The 17,971-nt window shown below is 36.5% G+C and overlaps 4 protein-coding genes across 9 annotated transcripts; 2 read left to right on the top strand and 2 right to left on the bottom strand.

Moving 5' to 3' along the window:
• Window positions 1-560: 560 nt before the first annotated feature.
• On the top strand, window positions 561-1,375 carry LOC109006612. Its single transcript, XM_018985951.2, has one exon. It carries the CDS (start codon window positions 710-712, stop codon window positions 1,157-1,159), a length of 450 nt encoding a protein of 149 aa, XP_018841496.1. The 5' UTR covers window positions 561-709; the 3' UTR covers window positions 1,160-1,375.
• Window positions 1,376-1,514: 139 nt separating this feature from the next.
• Window positions 1,515-9,097, bottom strand: LOC109006609 (probable ubiquitin-conjugating enzyme E2 23). Of its 2 annotated transcripts, none has more exons than XM_035686774.1 (8): window positions 8,934-9,097; window positions 5,866-7,655; window positions 5,306-5,440; window positions 4,330-4,803; window positions 3,744-3,813; window positions 3,499-3,638; window positions 3,038-3,349; window positions 1,515-2,264 (listed from the first exon to the last, which is right to left on the bottom strand). In XM_035686774.1, exons 2-8 carry the CDS (start codon window positions 7,477-7,479, stop codon window positions 2,013-2,015), a joined length of 2,997 nt encoding a protein of 998 aa, XP_035542667.1. In that variant the 5' UTR covers window positions 7,480-7,655; window positions 8,934-9,097; the 3' UTR covers window positions 1,515-2,012. The 2 variants fall into 2 exon arrangements, with proteins under 2 accessions (XP_035542667.1, XP_018841491.1); XM_018985946.2 differs by having other exon boundaries at window positions 5,866-7,920; window positions 8,934-9,092.
• A 1,029-nt stretch (window positions 9,098-10,126) lies between these two features.
• On the top strand, window positions 10,127-12,253 carry LOC109006614 (trafficking protein particle complex subunit 2-like protein). 2 transcript variants are annotated; one of them, XM_018985957.2, is made up of 5 exons: window positions 10,134-10,385; window positions 10,461-10,557; window positions 10,720-10,798; window positions 10,945-11,026; window positions 11,834-12,253. In XM_018985957.2, exons 1-5 carry the CDS (start codon window positions 10,353-10,355, stop codon window positions 11,972-11,974), a joined length of 432 nt encoding a protein of 143 aa, XP_018841502.1. In that variant the 5' UTR covers window positions 10,134-10,352; the 3' UTR covers window positions 11,975-12,253. The 2 variants fall into 2 exon arrangements, with proteins under 2 accessions (XP_035542248.1, XP_018841502.1); XM_035686355.1 differs by having other exon boundaries at window positions 10,127-10,618.
• Window positions 12,254-12,779: 526 nt separating this feature from the next.
• On the bottom strand, window positions 12,780-16,897 carry LOC109006613 (probable 26S proteasome non-ATPase regulatory subunit 3). 4 transcript variants are annotated; one of them, XM_018985955.2, is made up of 9 exons: window positions 16,714-16,897; window positions 16,535-16,623; window positions 16,120-16,310; window positions 15,355-15,492; window positions 15,106-15,242; window positions 14,904-14,958; window positions 14,702-14,812; window positions 13,777-14,016; window positions 12,780-13,562 (listed from the first exon to the last, which is right to left on the bottom strand). In XM_018985955.2, exons 2-9 carry the CDS (start codon window positions 16,611-16,613, stop codon window positions 13,050-13,052), a joined length of 1,464 nt encoding a protein of 487 aa, XP_018841500.1. In that variant the 5' UTR covers window positions 16,614-16,623; window positions 16,714-16,897; the 3' UTR covers window positions 12,780-13,049. The 4 variants fall into 4 exon arrangements, with proteins under 4 accessions (XP_018841500.1, XP_018841501.1, XP_018841499.1 ...); XM_018985956.2 differs by having other exon boundaries at window positions 16,744-16,886; XM_018985954.2 differs by having other exon boundaries at window positions 16,535-16,629; window positions 16,744-16,869.
• Between the last annotated feature and the right edge of the window lie 1,074 nt (window positions 16,898-17,971).

The following is a 17,971-nucleotide window of genomic DNA, read 5'->3' as shown; positions in this document are numbered from 1 at the left end:
TATCAAACAACAGTGAAATTAAGTGGTTGAAATACAAAAAGGAGAAGTACTATACCCTATTAAAAAATATGGATAGGTTTGAACAATAAGTTGAAATGAATGTTTAAAATTAAATAAAATATTATTAGAATATTATTTTAAAATTTAAAAAAATTAAATTATTTATTATATTTTATAAAAAAATTTAAAAAAATTATAATGATTAGATTAAATAAAATGAGTTAAAAGATTTTTACTATCCAAACCTCCTCAACCTGACATATTAATATAATTTCATATGATCTATCAAAATTATTTAATAATAAAAATAATTTTATAATCTGATAAACGATATTCATTTATAGAGTTATTTTTGTAATGTTTTCGTTGGTAGAATATTTATAAAATCTTGAGAATGGCTAATGTAGCCATAGCACACTTCACATGATATATATATATATTTTTTTAAATTCAGTACAGTAAATATGCTGCAGCTACATGTTGATGTAAATCATTTTTCTTTATAAAATAGGAATGACGTGTATTAGAAAATTAGAAACGATGTATTCACAGTATAACTGTATAAGTCAATGTTCTGTGTTTTTTTTCTTTGTTGAATATACAAGGCAATGTACAATGGCCTGAATGGCAAGTCCGCAACGGAAAAAGCTCGGCCCAGAAGTTCAAAAACCCTAGAAAAACCCTAGCCTCCTTTTTCCTTCATACAGCAATGGCGGGTGGGCGATTCCGCGAGCTCCTAAAAAAGTACGGAAAGGTTGCCTTGGGCGTTCATTTCTCGGTCTCCGCGGCCTCCATCACCGGCCTCTATGTCGCCATCAAGAACAACGTCGACGTCGAGTCCCTCCTCGAGAAATTGCACATGGGCGGCGTCGGATCCTCCACCAAGGACCACTCTCCACCTGAAACTTCTTCTTCATCTTCGGATGGGTTTATGATCGAGGAGGACATACCGGTTTCTGAGACCCAATCGACAGTGGTGTGGGAGGAGAAGAAGCGGAATCGGACTGCCGAGCTGGCCGCGTCGACTGGTGGAGCCCTGGCTCTGGCTGTACTCTGTAACAAGGCTTTGTTTCCCATTCGGGTTCCGATTACCATCGCGCTTACGCCTCCGGTGGCGAGGTTCTTAGCTAGGAGGGGGATCGGTAAGAACGGTGCATAATTTTTTTTTTTTTCTTTTACGAAAAATTTGTGGTTTTTCCTGGTCTGAAATAATTTCCCTTTGTGCTCATTCGGCAATTTCAGTTGGGGGAAACAGAGAAATGGAGAAAAGATATAAATGGTTTTTCTTGTTTTTGTAATGGGATTATTGGGTATTAATTGAAATTGGAATATGTGCCTGGAAATTCTTCATCCTCCTGCATTTTGATGAATCAAACTCTGGTCCCATTTGATTTTCTTTTCTTCCTGATCCAGAATGGGATTAATTGTTAGTGTTATTTTGTTGCTTATCTCGGCAATAATTTTTTTAGGATAAGATGGAGAATCCAACTAGCCCAAGGCTCAGTTGCTTGCAATCAAAAACTAAAATACCATATACTTGAGAGACAATTGGTTCGATTTTACAGTCCAATAAAACAATTGAAGATCGCTACATCGAATAAGGGCTTAACCCTTCATATGAATGCTATTTTTTTTCTATTAAAGAATTGAAACAGAAATTTGCAGAAGATTTTTCTTCAATTGAATGTGAATCGTCGTCTGTCATCAACAGGAGCAAAAACGATTGTTAATGTGAAACCCAACTGGCTTTCCAATCCCAGAGAAAAACCCCTTGAAAGTGTCAAAACAATGAGTTTGGAGCAAAATCCAAGAGAATCCTCTATATGAATGAAAATCATACAGGAGAATCCAGAGATTTTGCTCCAAAAAAATAGAATAGGCTTTCACACCATAAATGAATCGTTCACAATGCAGGAAAGCCTGTACACTGATGGATAGCTGGAAATTTGAAGCAACCGCAATGAATTGAAGACCGACCTTGTTGAACTAATATTTTGGGTCCTCCAAATACACTAAGACTGTAGCAGATGCTTGAATTCATGACAATCAGCTCCAACTTCACTGAGTAGCAAGAAAAGCTTCGGCAATATCTTCGCTAGCATCAGTTTGAAACCAACTGAAGTTGAATTGGCATTGTTCTTATCACTCAGAGAGGCGTCCTCAGTGAGAGAGCCTACTAAACAACCTTTCATATAAGCGTCACAGGCCTTGAGTATGTAATAACCACGCCTACTGAAATGGTCTTTAACAAGCTCTTCGAAGTCCTGCACAAACCATTAAGATGGTTACAAACTGTAATTAGTCAAGATATAAAAATGTATTTATAACTAGGTCATATATTTGATTTTACAAAGATTATAAAAGATACTCGCGAAGGATGTATATTCTCCATTTACGTATCTTTATCTTATGTTGAATGTCTTGAGATAAAAAATCTTACCTTATGTTGAGTATCTAGTCGAATTTGATTCTATTCGAATACCAAGCTATTGATACATTCTATAATGTTTCAATATGACAATAATCACATAATCATACCGCTCTAATCTAATTTGGATTGGAAAAAAAAAAACAAAGAAAAGTTAAATTAAAGTCAAGTAGTCTTCTTCACAATATACATATGCAATACAAGGAATTACCAAAGTTTTACGCTTACCGATAAAATAAAGGTTGGGTTTTTACTCTATGCACTATGCCTCCACACAATTAAAGAAGAAACCAAATCAAATCTTCCAAAGTTCATTCGAACGTAATACCACTATCTTTTGTGATTAAAGAATTAACAATTCCACTACTGTTGACTGTATAATACCTCGTGACTTCATAAAATGCCTTTGTTTATACAGCTGATTGCTAATAATAATATTGCAGTTTTCACAAACTCGGCAATGGATTCTAGCTTGAAAATAAAGCACAGACAATGATCAAGCTTTTTTGCCAAGATTTTGGGCAAATTATGTATATCTATGATAATTAACAGGAAAGGGATTCAAACAGGGGAAAACTAATATTTGAATACTGGTATATAATATAATACCTTTGGAGGCTTCCTTATAAGATACATCATTGTCTTGCAGTTCAGCAAGAAAGTATTCTCATTGCAAGACAATGATTTTTTCTCTCCCTCAGCTGTCCCAATCTGCTTGTCATAGCCAGCTTCATTAAAATATGGCTTAGAATTTAGCACTAACCCCTGAAGTGAAACTAGAACTTGTAGGATGCTAGAAGACTTTGGATCCCAAACTTCGTTTCCTTTTCCAATCCAAGTATTCAACAGGCTAAGGCACACCTTGCCATCCTCGTATAAATTTGGATTTATCCGCCAGCCACCTGAATGATAGGATACCAACTGCACACAATAAACTTAGTCAGAGAACAGATAAGAGACACCCCTTCTGCATCGAAGCCCACGAAAATTTTTAGGATTGGCTCAAATAATCAGGAAGTACAGCTTCTAAACCAAAGATAGAACTAGAAATTAAAATCAGTATATCTTACTGGTGGAGCATCAGGGTATTCTGGCGGGAGGTGAAAATCAAAGAAGAAGAGCCCATCTTGGTAAGGCGTCCCGTATGCCCCAACTATAACTGCCCTTAAGAGATCCATTCTATCTTCATAAACTCGTACATAGATTGTATCTATTGAAAATATCCGTCATTAAAGCCAAGAGTCGCTAAGAAAGGACATAATTGTCAAAATCTCATAATCCATTATACAATCTAATGTACTAAAGTGTTGCTTACCAGGAAGGTTATTCTGAAGGATGCTCCAATCTTGTTGAACCTTCTTAAACCACCTCCTTCCATTGGTATTCTGAGAGTGACATTCATTTGAAAAGGGGTCAAATACAAAAAAGAGATCCTTCTGTGTATGAGAGTCAACTGAACTCCTATGCAGAAGAAGCATTAAGAAACATGCAAAGTATACGCTACAGATATCACGCAACAAAAATGCTCAAGTCAACTGCTCAGTCAGAATTCAATGACACTCCAAATAACTTTATTGTTCTTTTTTTTTTTTTAAAACGTCAAAGGAAAAACATTGTGACATTAAGCAAAATAATAAAACCTGGAGAGAGGAAAATTCTGACATATTAAATAAGCATACATTCTTTTTCAAGCTCAAATAGCACTTCCTCCCCCTATAAGAATGGGATGGGCGGTGCGGTCGTTTGCTTAAAACTTAGCAAGTGCCCATGTAACTTAAGTATCCTATAATAGATCTACATACATTTGAAGAGTATTCCTGTAAGATCTGACTAAATAATACAAGGATGTAAAGTATTTGTGATGTCCAAGGATGATACTCAAAAGGATAAAAGGCATTTACCTGTCCATATGCACCAAGAAAATAATGGTCCACAGGATTTTTAGCTATATCAAAGTGTTTGAAACCACAAATGTCATCCCCTAAATATGCTGGAGCATTTGACTCTTCAGCCCTCAAATCACATGAAGCTTCTGCTACTTCAAACAATTCATGTGCCTCAGAAACGTCCTGCTCTTCTTTAATTTCAGTACCACAGCTATCGATGATGTTTGGTTTCTGAGAACTATACTCATCACTAGAGTCTTTTCCCTCAGAAATCTGTATTGTCTGGAGGGATTCAAGCTCACCTTCAACTTTGGAATCCAAACTGCATGGATCTAAATTCTTTTGTCCCAGTGAGAATATTCCAGTGGCCAGTCTTGACACAAAACGAAATGCAGCTAAGGGAACTGACAGTGCCGTAGTTTTGCTAGAATTCTCTCCACTTTCTTCTGGTTCAGAATCTACGTTGTTGGCATTATGCAGCACATCTTCCTGAACATCATTGACTACAAATCATTCACTCATCCAACAGATAAAATGATATACACTACTGAGTATATTGGTCTTCTTAAAGCAAATTACATGTGGTGAGAAGAATAGAATATAAATTATGGCAATCATATAAGGTTCCACCTCTAGAATGAGAACATCAAATTTGTTCCCTGGCATCTACTCAACCCTACTTTTTTTCCTTTGCATGTACTCAACCATCCAATTTATTAGTTCAATAATTAATTTAAAATGAATGTCAATACGTTAAGATCTTGAAAATCATCGTGTGGCATTATAAAAGTTAGGATATGAGTAGCCATAGTACAATTTTGCCAAACCTCATTTTCTAAATCTTGACCTAGGTATCCTTTTTAGGACGTTCAATTACAAGCCCTATCCAGCAAGAGCACCACACATACTGCTTTCTATGGCGAGCATTTGTTTAACAGACTGTAAACAAATTTGAATGACGCACGTAAAAATGTGCTGAACAGAAACAAACCTCTTGAACATTCTCGAGGGTATCCATCTCGTTGTCATTCACAGTTTCCCAACTAGCAGCATCATCACTAACTTCACTCCCAGCCGCAACTGAATCATCATCTCGATCAACAACATAGATTGATTGAGGTCCAACCTAAAGGCATTCAAATAATCAAAGCAAACACCATGAGAACTCTTTCACGAGAATGGAAAAAAATTCAAATAAATGTATGACTTATTTCTTTTTTAAGTAATTGTATGACTGAATATATGATTTCAAATTCCATTCCCTCCCTCCATCTCATGAGCATCAAACCAAACCATTTTACGTCTCTAGTTGACATAAATAAGGTCATTCATATCTGGAATAAAACAGCCTTTATCCCTTGCCTTTATCCTTTTTCTGTCCATTCCCAAGGAATATCAACATTCACAACAATTATATCATATATTTACAAATTCCAGTTACAGATTAAGCATTGTTTTAGATACAATACTCAAGACAAAAACAAACAATGGAAGTTTTCCCCATTCATAAACAGAAAAAAAGGATATAATGTTATGAGGCAAGAATCATACCGTTGAAACCATCTCATCAGCCCATGTAACTTCAACATCACCATTCCTTAGACCAGTTATATTCCCGACCCAAGAGAGATCGGAGAAGCCACTCCAAACTTTATTTCCAGATGCATCGTCTACACTTCTACATCCCGAGTGTTTTGTGACATCCCTTCTAATCTCATTTGACCTATTTTGCAGCTTTGATTGCGGAATGGAGTCCATGCCAGTAGCTGTTTCTGAAGAAACAGAAACTGGAGACAATCGAACAACTACATCCCCATAGCAGTAATCATAATCTGGATGTCCCTCCAACTCATACACACTTACAATTTCCTCTTTATCAAACTCTCGAGGATCTTCTGCCTGGTCAACTGGCTTTAACCACCTTACACAAGCTGTTCGTTCCTTTCCATTCACACTTTTCACAACCCCAACACGCCCGACTTCTCCAACATCATCCCCATCATCAGAGACCTTCTCCACCACATACTGCTCGGCAACAAATTCATGATCACCAGGACTACCAATCGGAATCAAACTTGTCGAATCCAGTCCACAACCTGTTGTTCCATCCTGCCATGCCACATCAACCTTTGTCCTGGTATTGGCAATCAAAAGGGATTTTTCAAAACTTTCCTCTTTCTTTCGAGCTTTCTTGTCCCTCCTAACAACTACTTTACAGATCTTCTTGCGATGAAGAGACCAAGATTCATGGACAGGCTCCTTTGAAACAGACAATGAACTACAGCAAGAGCTGGACTCAGGCTCGTTGATTCGAAAGTTTCTATCAATTCCATCCACTGCATCAACCGGGTTAAGATCCATGGATTCATTATTTTCATCTGATTCCTCCAATGAAACCTCTTCCGAATCGCACCCACTTCCCATTTGAGTAGTAGAATCTAACTCGCAGTTGATGTAATGTTGAAGTTCTAATTTTGATAAACCACTGTCTAAGGGAATGGAGGATGAAAAAGCCAACGTGGGGAGAATACACCGGTCACCCAATTGCCAATTTGTATGGGAAAAACAAGACAATAGTTTTAAATTTTTTGGACTCTGCTCTTCAGCAGGGGGAGTTGAAGAATTTGGTCCATAGCTGGCAGATGTTATCCAATCAATAAAAACTGAACCCACTGTAACCTTTGTAACAGTACCTTCCAACCGATTAGGTTTCCACAAGCCAGACAGCCACCTGGAATTCTTGAAAACTGATGAAGAACTGGCCCTAACACGCTGGCCAGGATAGTAAGGAAAATGTCCATCTTCGAGGATATTCTTGGAAATTGGTTTTAGCTTCAGTGGCTCAACTTTTGGGACCTTACACACAGAACCATCATCAAACAACACAGTCACATTATCTAAAACATCTTCAATTTTACCTAGCCAGGGACCCAGGATCACATAGTCACCAACAGTGAAATCCCTTATGCGTTTCAAGTCTTTGGATGAAATATCTTTCATAATAGATCCATCAGAAGATAACAAATCAACATAGGTATTCACATTTACCACAACACCCACTTGCCCAGTTGGGTCCAAAGCAGTGGCAACAAAATCCCCATGTAAGAATCCACGATCAACAACTGCTACGTCATTAAGACTTATGGTTGACTCAGTTTCATCCATCCAAAGTACTCGCACCTGGTCTGCTGGAAGAGGACCACTCTCACCACCACCTCCTTCCCCATCAGTATCGCCATTGGCATTTCTATTTCCATCACCATCTTCTTCCTCATTCTCGCCGTTGTCGTCTTCATCATCACCATCCTCATCCTCATCATTGTTAATGCTGCTATCTGAATCTGTGTCACCAGCAATTTCAGTCACTATCCCAATCATGCCACTGCTATTGCTTTTTACAACATCTTGCCTATACATATGTGGAATATTTTGGTTGTTACTGGCTGCATTATTAGGTTTGCTAAGTTCATTAGTTTCACTATCTACACTTGAATCACAAACAAGCCCACTTGTGGCAGAACAACTTTGGTGCGAAGAATTATTATCATGAGCACGTGTGCCAGGCTCATTTACTTTACCAACAGAGTCATATGGTTCGTTTTCCATCTGAAGAAAAATCAAAAGAATATGGTAAGACTATTTTTCCAACTTTTACTGTTTTTCAATCGAAAATCATGATGTAACAAAAAATTCATCCACAGGCAATATGACCATCTCTACCCTTAAATGAGTTCTACCAGAACCAGGTTATTCGCAGCGATAAATCTAGAGCAAATAAATAAACTACAATTTTTCAGTCTTCTTCCCTAAGAAAATGAAATATCCAGCTAAGAGGCATTTAATGTCAGATATCATTATGGCATTTTGGGAATCTTGATATCAATCCGCTTCCATTTGCCTGCAGAGTGCAGACTCTAAGCACGGGTATAATTTTCAGGATTACTTAATGGGAAAATCTTAAACAAGAAAAAAGAACTTATCTTTCAATCATCAACTCAAAGGCTGACCACAGAAAAGAATTTTAATTGTATGTACACCTGTCCATTGCTTATCTCCAGTCACCTTAAATTTAATTATCGCTAAATAATCTCCATATTCAAACTAACCACAGAGCGAGAGGTAGAGACGCCAAAGCCACTACAGCGAAACAATATAGCCATTCATCCAACGTATGATGAAAGTTACAATCTTATCAGACTCATAAAACACGACTACGCAACTTCACCAACAAAAATTAGCCGAAAATGCCACGCTTCACATATTTCTTCAATATCCTAATCCCAATTGATCATGCACCAGATATTTGTAAAATATACGATACGATACATTCACGACTAAAAAAATAAGAAAAATAATTAAGATTATTTAAACGAAATACTAGAAGAAACATTGGGTAGCTCAAACTCCACCAAGCCAACCGATCATCAAACCTAAAAGGTACCGGTAAAAACTCAAAATCCATTTTAGAAAAACGAATAATTTGATCGCAAAATTGATCTAAATAACATGTATAAGTCCACAAATTCAAAATTTTAAAAGAAAAATGAAAAAGGCCGGCAATAAATTTGAGCTTTAAGCGAAAGGTGGTAGCTGGATTTAAGATCTTCTACATAAATTACCTATTCGAACCGAAGGAAATTGAGCACCGATAGATTGAAGAAGAGAAGAAGAAGACGACGACGAAGTGTTACGTTTTTGAACGAGGGGCTCCTGTTGGAGAAATATAAAGCGTGCGAAGAAGGGAGGGAAGGAGGGATTAGCCGGAGTTGCATTGCGTAAGAGGATGTGGGGGCAAGATGGTAATTAAACTATTGTACAATTGTCATTTCTTTTATATGGAAGTTTGTGATTCGAAATGACGAAGTATTCCCTTGGCTTTGGACGATATGACGAGGAGGACCCAACGGTAATGGTGATCCATCACCACCGTTGGATGTGGGGACTTGACCAATGGGAAATGTCGTGATCGTTTTGGGTTTTCTTAAATTTGTTTGCATAAAATAATGGGGTTGGAAGCTAAAATTGGTTTTTTTTTTTTGAAAATTAATACTATATAAAATTTTAGGATGCGTAAATTATGTGTACTTCTTTAAAAAGAAAAAAGTAAAATTTAGATGCGATTTAGATAGTAAAATATTGAGATGGTTTTAAATAAAAGTTAAAAGTTGAATAAAATATTATTAGAATATTATTTTTTAATATTATTATTATTTTTAGATTTGAAAATTTTAAATTATTTATTATATTTTGTATGAAAATTTAAAAAAAATTATAATGATGAGATGAGATCATATGAAACACTTTTACTATCTAAATAGGGTGTCCGTTGATTTTTATATAAAGATTCTAGACAAGAATGTTCTCGCAAACTTTCTTTAAAAATAAAGTCTATCATTAAAAAAATAATTTTTTTATATAAATTTCAGATTTATCTATTTTTAAAAAAAATATATATGTATGTGGTACAAATTCTACGAATATCATTTTTCTTATATTAGAAGGGTTATGTTTACTAATGTTTAGTTTTGAGCAAGAAATAGGGATGCCTTTCTTTTCTTGAGTCGTGGGAGACTGATTAGTGGAGGTTTAGGGGGACAAGGAAAGGTAGCTTTTTTCGTAAGGGAAGAATTCAAGATTGTTGCTACTTCTTTCGGTACCTTTTTTTTTTTAAAAAAAAATTATTGATAAATAATAAGATATTTTATTGATATAATCATATAAGCATAATTCAAATACATATAAAACTAAAAATTATTAAAAAGAAATCATGGAAGTTTCCATTTAAATTGGTCCGCATAAATAAAATCTTCCATAAAAAATTCAATGAACCTTCATCCTCAAAATGTCTATCATTTTAAGGATTAGATTAGATCGTTAATTTCTTCTAAAAAGTAACCAAAAAATCCACGAAATTTGTTGGGTATGCAGGTGACCGGTCCATAACAAGAAGGAAGGTCTAGCACAATAGATCGAGTGAGACTTTATTGCACTTCGCTCCACTCGGAAAACACATCTGCTCTGTACGGAAGTCGGAGAAGATGATCGTGTGCGTCGCCGTCGTCGGCCACCAGGTACCTGCGCCTCCTAATAAATCTCATTCTTTTCACTTTTTTTTGATTTGATCTTTCTTTTGCTGGTTGTTACAGAACAACCCGCTGTACATACAGAGCTTCACGGAGGCCGACGATGCCCTCAAGCTCCACCACATGGTCCACTGCTCCCTCGATGTCGTCGACGAGCGAGGTAAACTTTACTCTTAACGATCTCGGATCCAAGTCCATTATCCATACCGTACAGCTCCTAGGTACTTTAAAGATTTGAATTTCTTAGCCAAAGCGTGTTTTATTATACGAATACTCGTACCGATCGATCGATTTGAATCATTTTGTTTACCGAATGTTTCAGTGAACAATCCGAAAAAATCTGGGCCGACGCTAAACGAGACATTTCTGGGTCTGCTTTATCCGACCGAAAATTACAAAGTGTAAGTGCAATTCCCGATGCAACGGAATCATAAAAAAGAGTTGCACACAAGTTTGTGCAATTTTAATTTTGTAAGAAAATTGATTTTGCTTGCGACAGTATCGTGGCGTGCTTGTGAATGATTTTGTAGATTATGTTGTGATGTAGGTACGGGTATCTGACTAATACAAAGGTGAAGTTTATCGTGGTGACAACGGATCTAGATGTCAGAGACGCCGATGTTCGAAATGTGAGTGTCTTTGATGGATTGGCTTTGTATGGAAATGTTTCTTAGGAAAATCGGAGTGATGAGACTTTTATTTTGAAAGCTTGTGCAATGTCGGTGACTATAAATTATTTGATCGTGTATACATGAATACATATATGTATATTTACGTATGCAAATGATGTATGTATTGTTATGTGCACATATGACCTCAATTCCAAAAGAAAAGCTAGAGGACTTTTCTGTTAGTTTTGTAATAGCCTGGTGAAACATAATTCTTTTTGCTGAAGTGACTTTTGTGTTGGTGTGGGCACTGAGGGCTGAAGTGATTTTGCGGGCGTCCTTGCTGCTTCGAGCAAGATAAATCAATTGTGATCTTTGAGTTATGAAATAGATGATATTGGTTAAATGCAACTGGTATTGGCATCTTGTCTGTTAAAGTTCTTGTCTGGAGAAGATTGCGAATATAATATTATAAAGATCAGTTCTTGCAATTTCCATATGATTAAGCATCTCTTGAATAGCAATGAACATGCTTTAATCGTGTTGTCTAGGAGATAATACATATCTGGACGTATTTATGTTATAATTACATGTAAACATTATCCTTTACGGTTCATGTTATTACACGTTTGTGTACATTTATCAACCTTTGGTTTCCTGCCTCATCATACACTTCCTTCATAGTGTAGTGGTTGCCACTTTTCTAATTGCTTTTAGTAATTTGGTGCTTCTACATCTGATTACTGTAGTCTTCATCTGCGGCATACATTGAATAAAAACCTTCAATCTTTCCTGAGCTTATGTCTCTTTGTGGAATATGCTGTACAGTTTTTCAGGAGGTTCCATGCTGCATATGTCGATGCGGTTTCAAACCCGTTTCATGTGCCCGGGAAAAAAATAACTTCCAGAGCTTTTGCAGAAAGGGTCAGCACCATAGTCAAATCATTTGGGTTGAGTTCAGCTGGGTGAATAACTGCTGCCAGTCTAGAAGCTAAACCTATATGAATTTTCATTGATGAATGAATCTTGTTGAATATGTATGCCCCCCCTTTTGTTGCACTGCTTTTGTTTCACATAGGATTTGGGTCTAGGTGAGCTCATCCATGTATCTCAGAGAATGTAACGCTAACCATCCAACAGAACTTCAATTTAAGTGATCGGAGCTACAAACAAGTGATCTTGTTATTTCTTGTTACCTGGAAATTCTTATAATATTTGGCTTAATCTGTTTTCACAGAAAGTTAATAATATAGAGAGGGAGTTTTTAGTCTTGCCTTGTGGAAAGCGAAACCATTGGGGGGCAATTAATGCAGTAAATCCAGGTAAGAATTGATTTTCAGGTTTCTGATACCAATAGAATCAGAAGTTCCGATCAATGTCCATCTGCCATATATGTAGGCCGTAGTTCAAAATTTCCAATGATGTATTTTTCCTGGAGGGAATCGAGGGATGCCACAAGGTAAGCGGAGGATTTCATGATATCTGGCTGTGTTACTAGTCACAATCACTTGTATAGCGTAATGTTATTGGAAGATGGCATCTTTATTGAATGAGTTCATTTCCCGGGACAAACATGACTCTTAAATAGAGTCCAACTTACTATACCAATCGCTGCTCTCACAAATTCCTCAATGTGGACCAGAACTATACCACATATTTTACAGCAATACGCCAACAACCATTTTACAAACCACATAAAACGCAGAAAAGAATAAGGATTGAACAACCAAACTAACGGTGAAGTACTAAACATTAATTACCTGCTCGGAGAGAATATAGAGAGAGCATTCACTTTGTCAATTCCATTAACAACAAAATGTTCAAGAGAAACAGATGGAACTTCAGAGTATATTCAACATCGTCAAAAAGCAGTTGCTGATTTGAAGCAATAAACCTATCACATAACGTAGAGTGAAAGGAAAGGCCGATGATAGTAAAAAAGAAAACACAGTAAACGAGAGCATCCTGCTAGACTGCCAGGGGATGTTCAGGATATGGAGAACTTGATGGAAATCATTGCATAAAGCATGAAAGTGCTAGGTAATCAAAACTCATCATCATCCTCCTCGGCAATGTGCTTTGCAAGCTCTTGCTCCTGCTGTTGTCTCTCCCTCCTCTTCTCTGCACTTTCTTTCTCTTTATGAGAATTTGGTGGAAATCGAAGAGCACGCACTGCCTCATTATGCATATTGAGGCAGAAAGCAATCCTAGAGTTAAATGCAATTTGAGGTTCGTTTGTAGAGTAGATGTCCCCCGTCTCCTTCGAAACCATCCATCCATTTGCATGATCTATTGTGGCATCAATTGCACCATCTCGGATAGCCTTTGATACAATACTCTCAGCATCAGCAACAGGGTTTGCAGAATCCAATCTCAACTTCTTTGCAACATCAGCCAGAGAGATCCGGGAGTAAGATATACTGATGTTGCGCAGCCCAGTCCTTATGACATTGTGCCGCAGCCTAACAATCAAATTATGGGTCCGATCTAAATTGAAAGTACTTGAGAACTTCTCAGCAACATTTCTGAAAAGCTCCAGATCACCAATTCGTACAGCCTGAAAAAAAACATTGTCTTTCTCAATGCTAATAGCAAAAGCGAACCCAAATTTATTTTTTTTTAAATTCTCGCTTTTATAGCTAAGAAAAGACAAATATCATATTGTTCTATGAACTTGGATGTCTCTAAAGCCAGCTTGTAATTTGATGTATCCCTATTCGATATGGAAAAACTGAAACAAAAGACTCGAGTCGGAGAAAACCTAGACTTACATTTGTCAATTCAAAGTATGGCCTTAAAGCCTTCTCCATGCCTTTCTGCATAAACACAGTCCTCTCTGGGATTTCCCCAAGCAGTAAGCGAACAATGACCGCCCATTTGTTGCATTGAACACGAAAACCAAGTGCTGCAACAGGGGCTTTTCGAGCTGCTTGCAGGAGGGATTCTTTTGCGTCTGTATACTCCAACTGAATTGTCCTGATCTTTCCTAGGTAAAAGAGGTAGCGGCAGAACTGGAAGAGAAAATTGGTCAATGTCAGAATCTGCAGCTTATAAGTGGAAAGCTTTAAAACAGAAGCCAGGCCTCTGGTCAATAGGCATAATCACAGCATCAGTGAGATTGGAAACTAAACAATCCTTCCAATCCCAACCAGAGAGAGAACAAAAATAGCACCTTCACTACCATCCACAAATGTTCTACCGCAATTGAATACCTATCATCTCTGTATTTTTCTTTTAAAAAAAAACCCAGACTTTACACACTTCTTCCATCTTTTTTGTTTTTAATAGGTAAAAAATTCCAACTTTTTATAATTTTATGAACCATAATTAGCTTTGATGCCAACATCGGTTATAAAAGTATTCAGTAAAGACTAGTGAAGGGAGAACCAAGAAGTAAGCATGATGCGGAGAACACAATATCGACATGCATTCCATTAGAGGATCTCATATTAGCTTTGTCGCATTTATGAAAAAGCGTCAGCTATGTAATCTCGTGTTTATCATATCCAGACTAATTGTTTCAACCCTCTGAGATAATTATAATGGTCAAATGAACTAAATCTTGAAAACTCAGTATTAGGGTTGCAGATATGCATCCTAGCCTCCCACAGAAAAATGGACCACATTCTAAAATTTTAGGGAATCTAAAAGATAATGGGTACATATAGCTATATAGGAAAAACAATTGAGATTTACCTGCTGATTTGAATGGGCTTCAAATCGAGGTGCCTTTGACCTAAGCTTCTCTGCTTGATCATATAAGTTGTAATGCAGGTAGTTGCGAAGAAGCAGGTTAAGAAGTGTTTCCTGAGTCATACCACATTCCACATATAATAAACAAGCTTTTTTAAATAAGTTACTAGTTTCCTGATCCATGCCTCTTCAATTGAATATTTACCTGACCCAACTCGTCATGGCGCAGGGTTGCAATTCGGTGAAGAGCAAGGAGATTACTGCCAATACATGTGTGTCTAAGTTAGTCATACAATGGATGCTATAAGTGAGGCAGGAGATCATTCAATCCAATACATCTTTGTCCACTGATACAGATATAACAGTAGTCAATGAAAATCATTTAGTCAAGACAAAAGAAAACTCACCCTCTAATTTCAGCAAGATCTCCAGTGAGCTCATAGCAAAAAGAATAATAGAAGTAGAGCCTGGATGCTAGAACATCTAGAGTTCTCCTATTCAGATTCTTCAGTCGAGCAATGCTTGCTGAGGCACAAGCTTTAGCCTGAGAGACAACAATGTCATGCTCAAACATGAATTCCAAGGTTTTTTTTTTTTTTTTGGGGGGGGGGGGGGGGGGGGGAGGTTTTTTTTTTAGCTTGATCTATTTCTATTACCTCATTGTATCTCTTCTGATCAATCAGAAATATCAGGACAAGTAGATAGCAGTAAATCTCCAGCTCTGGCAGCGAGTGTTTCCCAGAAATTTGAGTTGTGGATGTTGCAGTGTCAACATCCATCTCATGTTCATCCTCCTGTAACCAATCTTTGACGTTGAAGCTTGAAAGCATGGTGAATATTCGATATATATACGATGTGTATAATTTTTCTAATAAGTAAAATGTGTAACTTTGTTTATCAGTAAATTAAACTTTATTAATCTAATTTTGGCGCAATCCAAGTGACAGGGACTATATAAAAATAGAAAAGGAAAAAAGAGTGAGGAATCCTGATAGCTAGAAATAGAAAAGTGGTAACGAGCTACTGTCAAAGGATCAAGGTGAGGATTGTCACCTCAGTGTACGAAGCAAGAGCTTCCTCAGATCCTCCATCTAAAAATACATATTTCTTAGGCTTTGGGTAGCAAAGGAGGCAATCCCCAACGCGATCAGTGCTTTGAGGTATCTGGTCTAACACCTAATAGGAGCATAGCCCTATCTACAATTATTCTAACAAAGTAACCAATTGGCCATTATGACACGGTAGAGAAGCTCAAAATGTGAGCTAATTACCAAGATTACGCATTATGAAATATTGTGCATATACCTTCATACTCGTCCTTTACACTCAAAAAAGATAGATGTCATTCCATGAACAAACATACAGTTTAGAGCGAACATGGGCTTCAAGAGGACCCAAACTCACAACGCCTCTTACATTACCTTAGGAAGATAAGAGGACAACCGACCATGCAACTCAGATCCAGGGGCGACAGCGAAACTGAGGAACGCAGAGAGCACCGGCGCATTCAGTCTCCGCCTCAGCGCCATGGTGAGCCGGACCGCTCGCACAATGCGTCGAACCTCCCGGGCATACGCACCGGTCTCAATGAGAGACGCAATCTCCTTCAAATCTAAAACATACCCATGACACACGGATTTCACAAAATCAAACCAGGCATCCAAACATTAACACGTAATTACCAACATATGAGCAACGTAATCATAATCCGGATAACCAATAATTGAAGTTTAACAACACCGATCGAAAAATTTTGAAAAACAAATTAGGGCTACATATATATATATATATATATATATAGATAAATATATACTGGTATGTAAAGAACAGTCTTACGGTGTAGAGTCGAGGGAGGAGACGAAGTGGCGGAATTAGAGGGAGCTGGGAGCTCCTTCATCTCTACGTCTTGGGTCATGTCGAAGGGACTGTGACTAAATCGTAAACACAAAAATCAAATTAGGGATTGAAAAATCGAAAAAGAGCCTGGAACAGAATGAGTATTCGGAGGATTCAACCTTGAACCGGGCTTGATCTAGGGTTTTTACCTGCTTGTTTTACACTGCAAGTCACAGGAGGGGGAGTAGCCGGGCAGTAGACTTAAGAAGGCAAACGAAAGGAAAAATTAACAGGACGGCGCTTTAAAAAGACTGCCTCTGCTAAAATCGAAAAAACAAAAAACAAAAAAAAAACTGCCTCTATGAGAAAAGAAAGAAATGTTAGATAGATAGTGTACAAGACTTACTATTTTGAAATAAAATAAAATCTATTATTTATAAAAAAAATTGAGATTTTCTATTTAAATTCCCTCTTAGTTCCATTCTTTTTTAAATATAAGTGCAAAATTTACGCAGATTATAACTATATAAACCGTTTTAAAAAAAAAGACAGTTGTAGAAGTGCGTGGTTAAATTAATTATTAAAATAATTTATATTCTTTGATTTTGATAAGATTTTTTACATTAATTCCTACCATTTTATCATACTACCTATTTTAAAGTTTGACCATTTTAATTATCCCCTCATAAAATATATTCTAAGCTTTTTTGAAAATAAAAAAAAGGTGGTTCCCTCTCTTTCTTAAAAGAGAAATAATATTTATAGTTCTAGGTATACAAACCTCACACTCCTTTTAAAAAAATGAATAAATTTAAAAGAAAATTGATTTATACAGTCTCAAAATATGCAAGCATTGTACATTTCTTTCGAAAAAAGGGACTAAATTAGAAACCAAAAGCGGGGGGCAATACAAATTAGGACATAAGGCAAGATTTAAAATGTGGCTTTTTTTTTTGCTTATAATATAATAAAATATAAATTATTATTTAAATATTATTTAAAATTTTTAAATAGAATAAGGTTTTACTTAAAATTTAAAATTTTATATTTGATATAATAATTAAAAATGAAGCCTCATTGTAAATGTTCTTAAGTTTCAATTTAGAAACATTATTTAAAAATATAAATATTTATTGATGTAGATATAAAATTTTGTATTGGGCCTTGCCCGCATTAAAAATATTGAGAATGGTGCTTTATCTAAAAACTAGTTTAATTTAATAGCTTTTATATAATTTTTTTCCTCAAAAACACAAAATACAAATAAAACTTGAGTTTTATTTGAGGGGCCCTTGTTCCCAATTTCCCATCACCTTCCTTAGGCTATGTTCTAAGCCTTACCTTTGAGCCGGCTCTGTTAAGGATCCACGTGAAAAATTCATTAATAGCCTGACCTTTTGGCTATTAATCAGAAGGTCTGAGTACAAAGTCTTGTAA

Source organism: Juglans regia, chromosome 16 (assembly GCF_001411555.2).
Source record: "Juglans regia cultivar Chandler chromosome 16, Walnut 2.0, whole genome shotgun sequence".
Lineage (NCBI taxonomy): Eukaryota > Viridiplantae > Streptophyta > Magnoliopsida > Fagales > Juglandaceae > Juglans > Juglans regia.
The sequence above is the reverse complement of the archived record's forward strand: the minus strand, read 5'-3'. Positions and strand labels throughout refer to the sequence as shown.

Excerpts from the sequence above, each read along its gene's own strand:
- LOC109006612 (XM_018985951.2), top strand. The coding sequence starts at position 710 with ATGGCGGGTGGGCGATTCCGCGAGCTCCTAAAAAAGTACGGAAAGGTT.
- LOC109006609 (XM_018985946.2), bottom strand. The coding sequence starts at position 7,920 with ATGGAAAACGAACCATATGACTCTGTTGGTAAAGTAAATGAGCCTGGC. Across the intron at positions 4,804-5,305 it reads CCCTCGAGAATGTTCAAGAG|GAAGATGTGCTGCATAATGC; the intron begins GTTTGTTTCTGT and ends AATGATGTTCAG. Across the intron at positions 3,350-3,498 it reads AATACCCTGATGCTCCACCA|TTGGTATCCTATCATTCAGG; the intron begins GTAAGATATACT and ends TATTGTGTGCAG.
- LOC109006614 (XM_018985957.2), top strand. The coding sequence starts at position 10,353 with ATGATCGTGTGCGTCGCCGTCGTCGGCCACCAG. Across the intron at positions 10,558-10,719 it reads CGATGTCGTCGACGAGCGAG|TGAACAATCCGAAAAAATCT; the intron begins GTAAACTTTACT and ends CGAATGTTTCAG. Across the intron at positions 10,799-10,944 it reads CCGACCGAAAATTACAAAGT|GTACGGGTATCTGACTAATA; the intron begins GTAAGTGCAATT and ends GTTGTGATGTAG.
- LOC109006613 (XM_018985955.2), bottom strand. The coding sequence starts at position 16,613 with ATGACCCAAGACGTAGAGATGAAGGAGCTCCCAGCTCCCTCTAATTCC. Across the intron at positions 14,959-15,105 it reads GATCTTGCTGAAATTAGAGG|TAATCTCCTTGCTCTTCACC; the intron begins GTGAGTTTTCTT and ends ATGTATTGGCAG. Across the intron at positions 13,563-13,776 it reads CATACTTTGAATTGACAAAT|GCTGTACGAATTGGTGATCT; the intron begins GTAAGTCTAGGT and ends GTTTTTTTTCAG.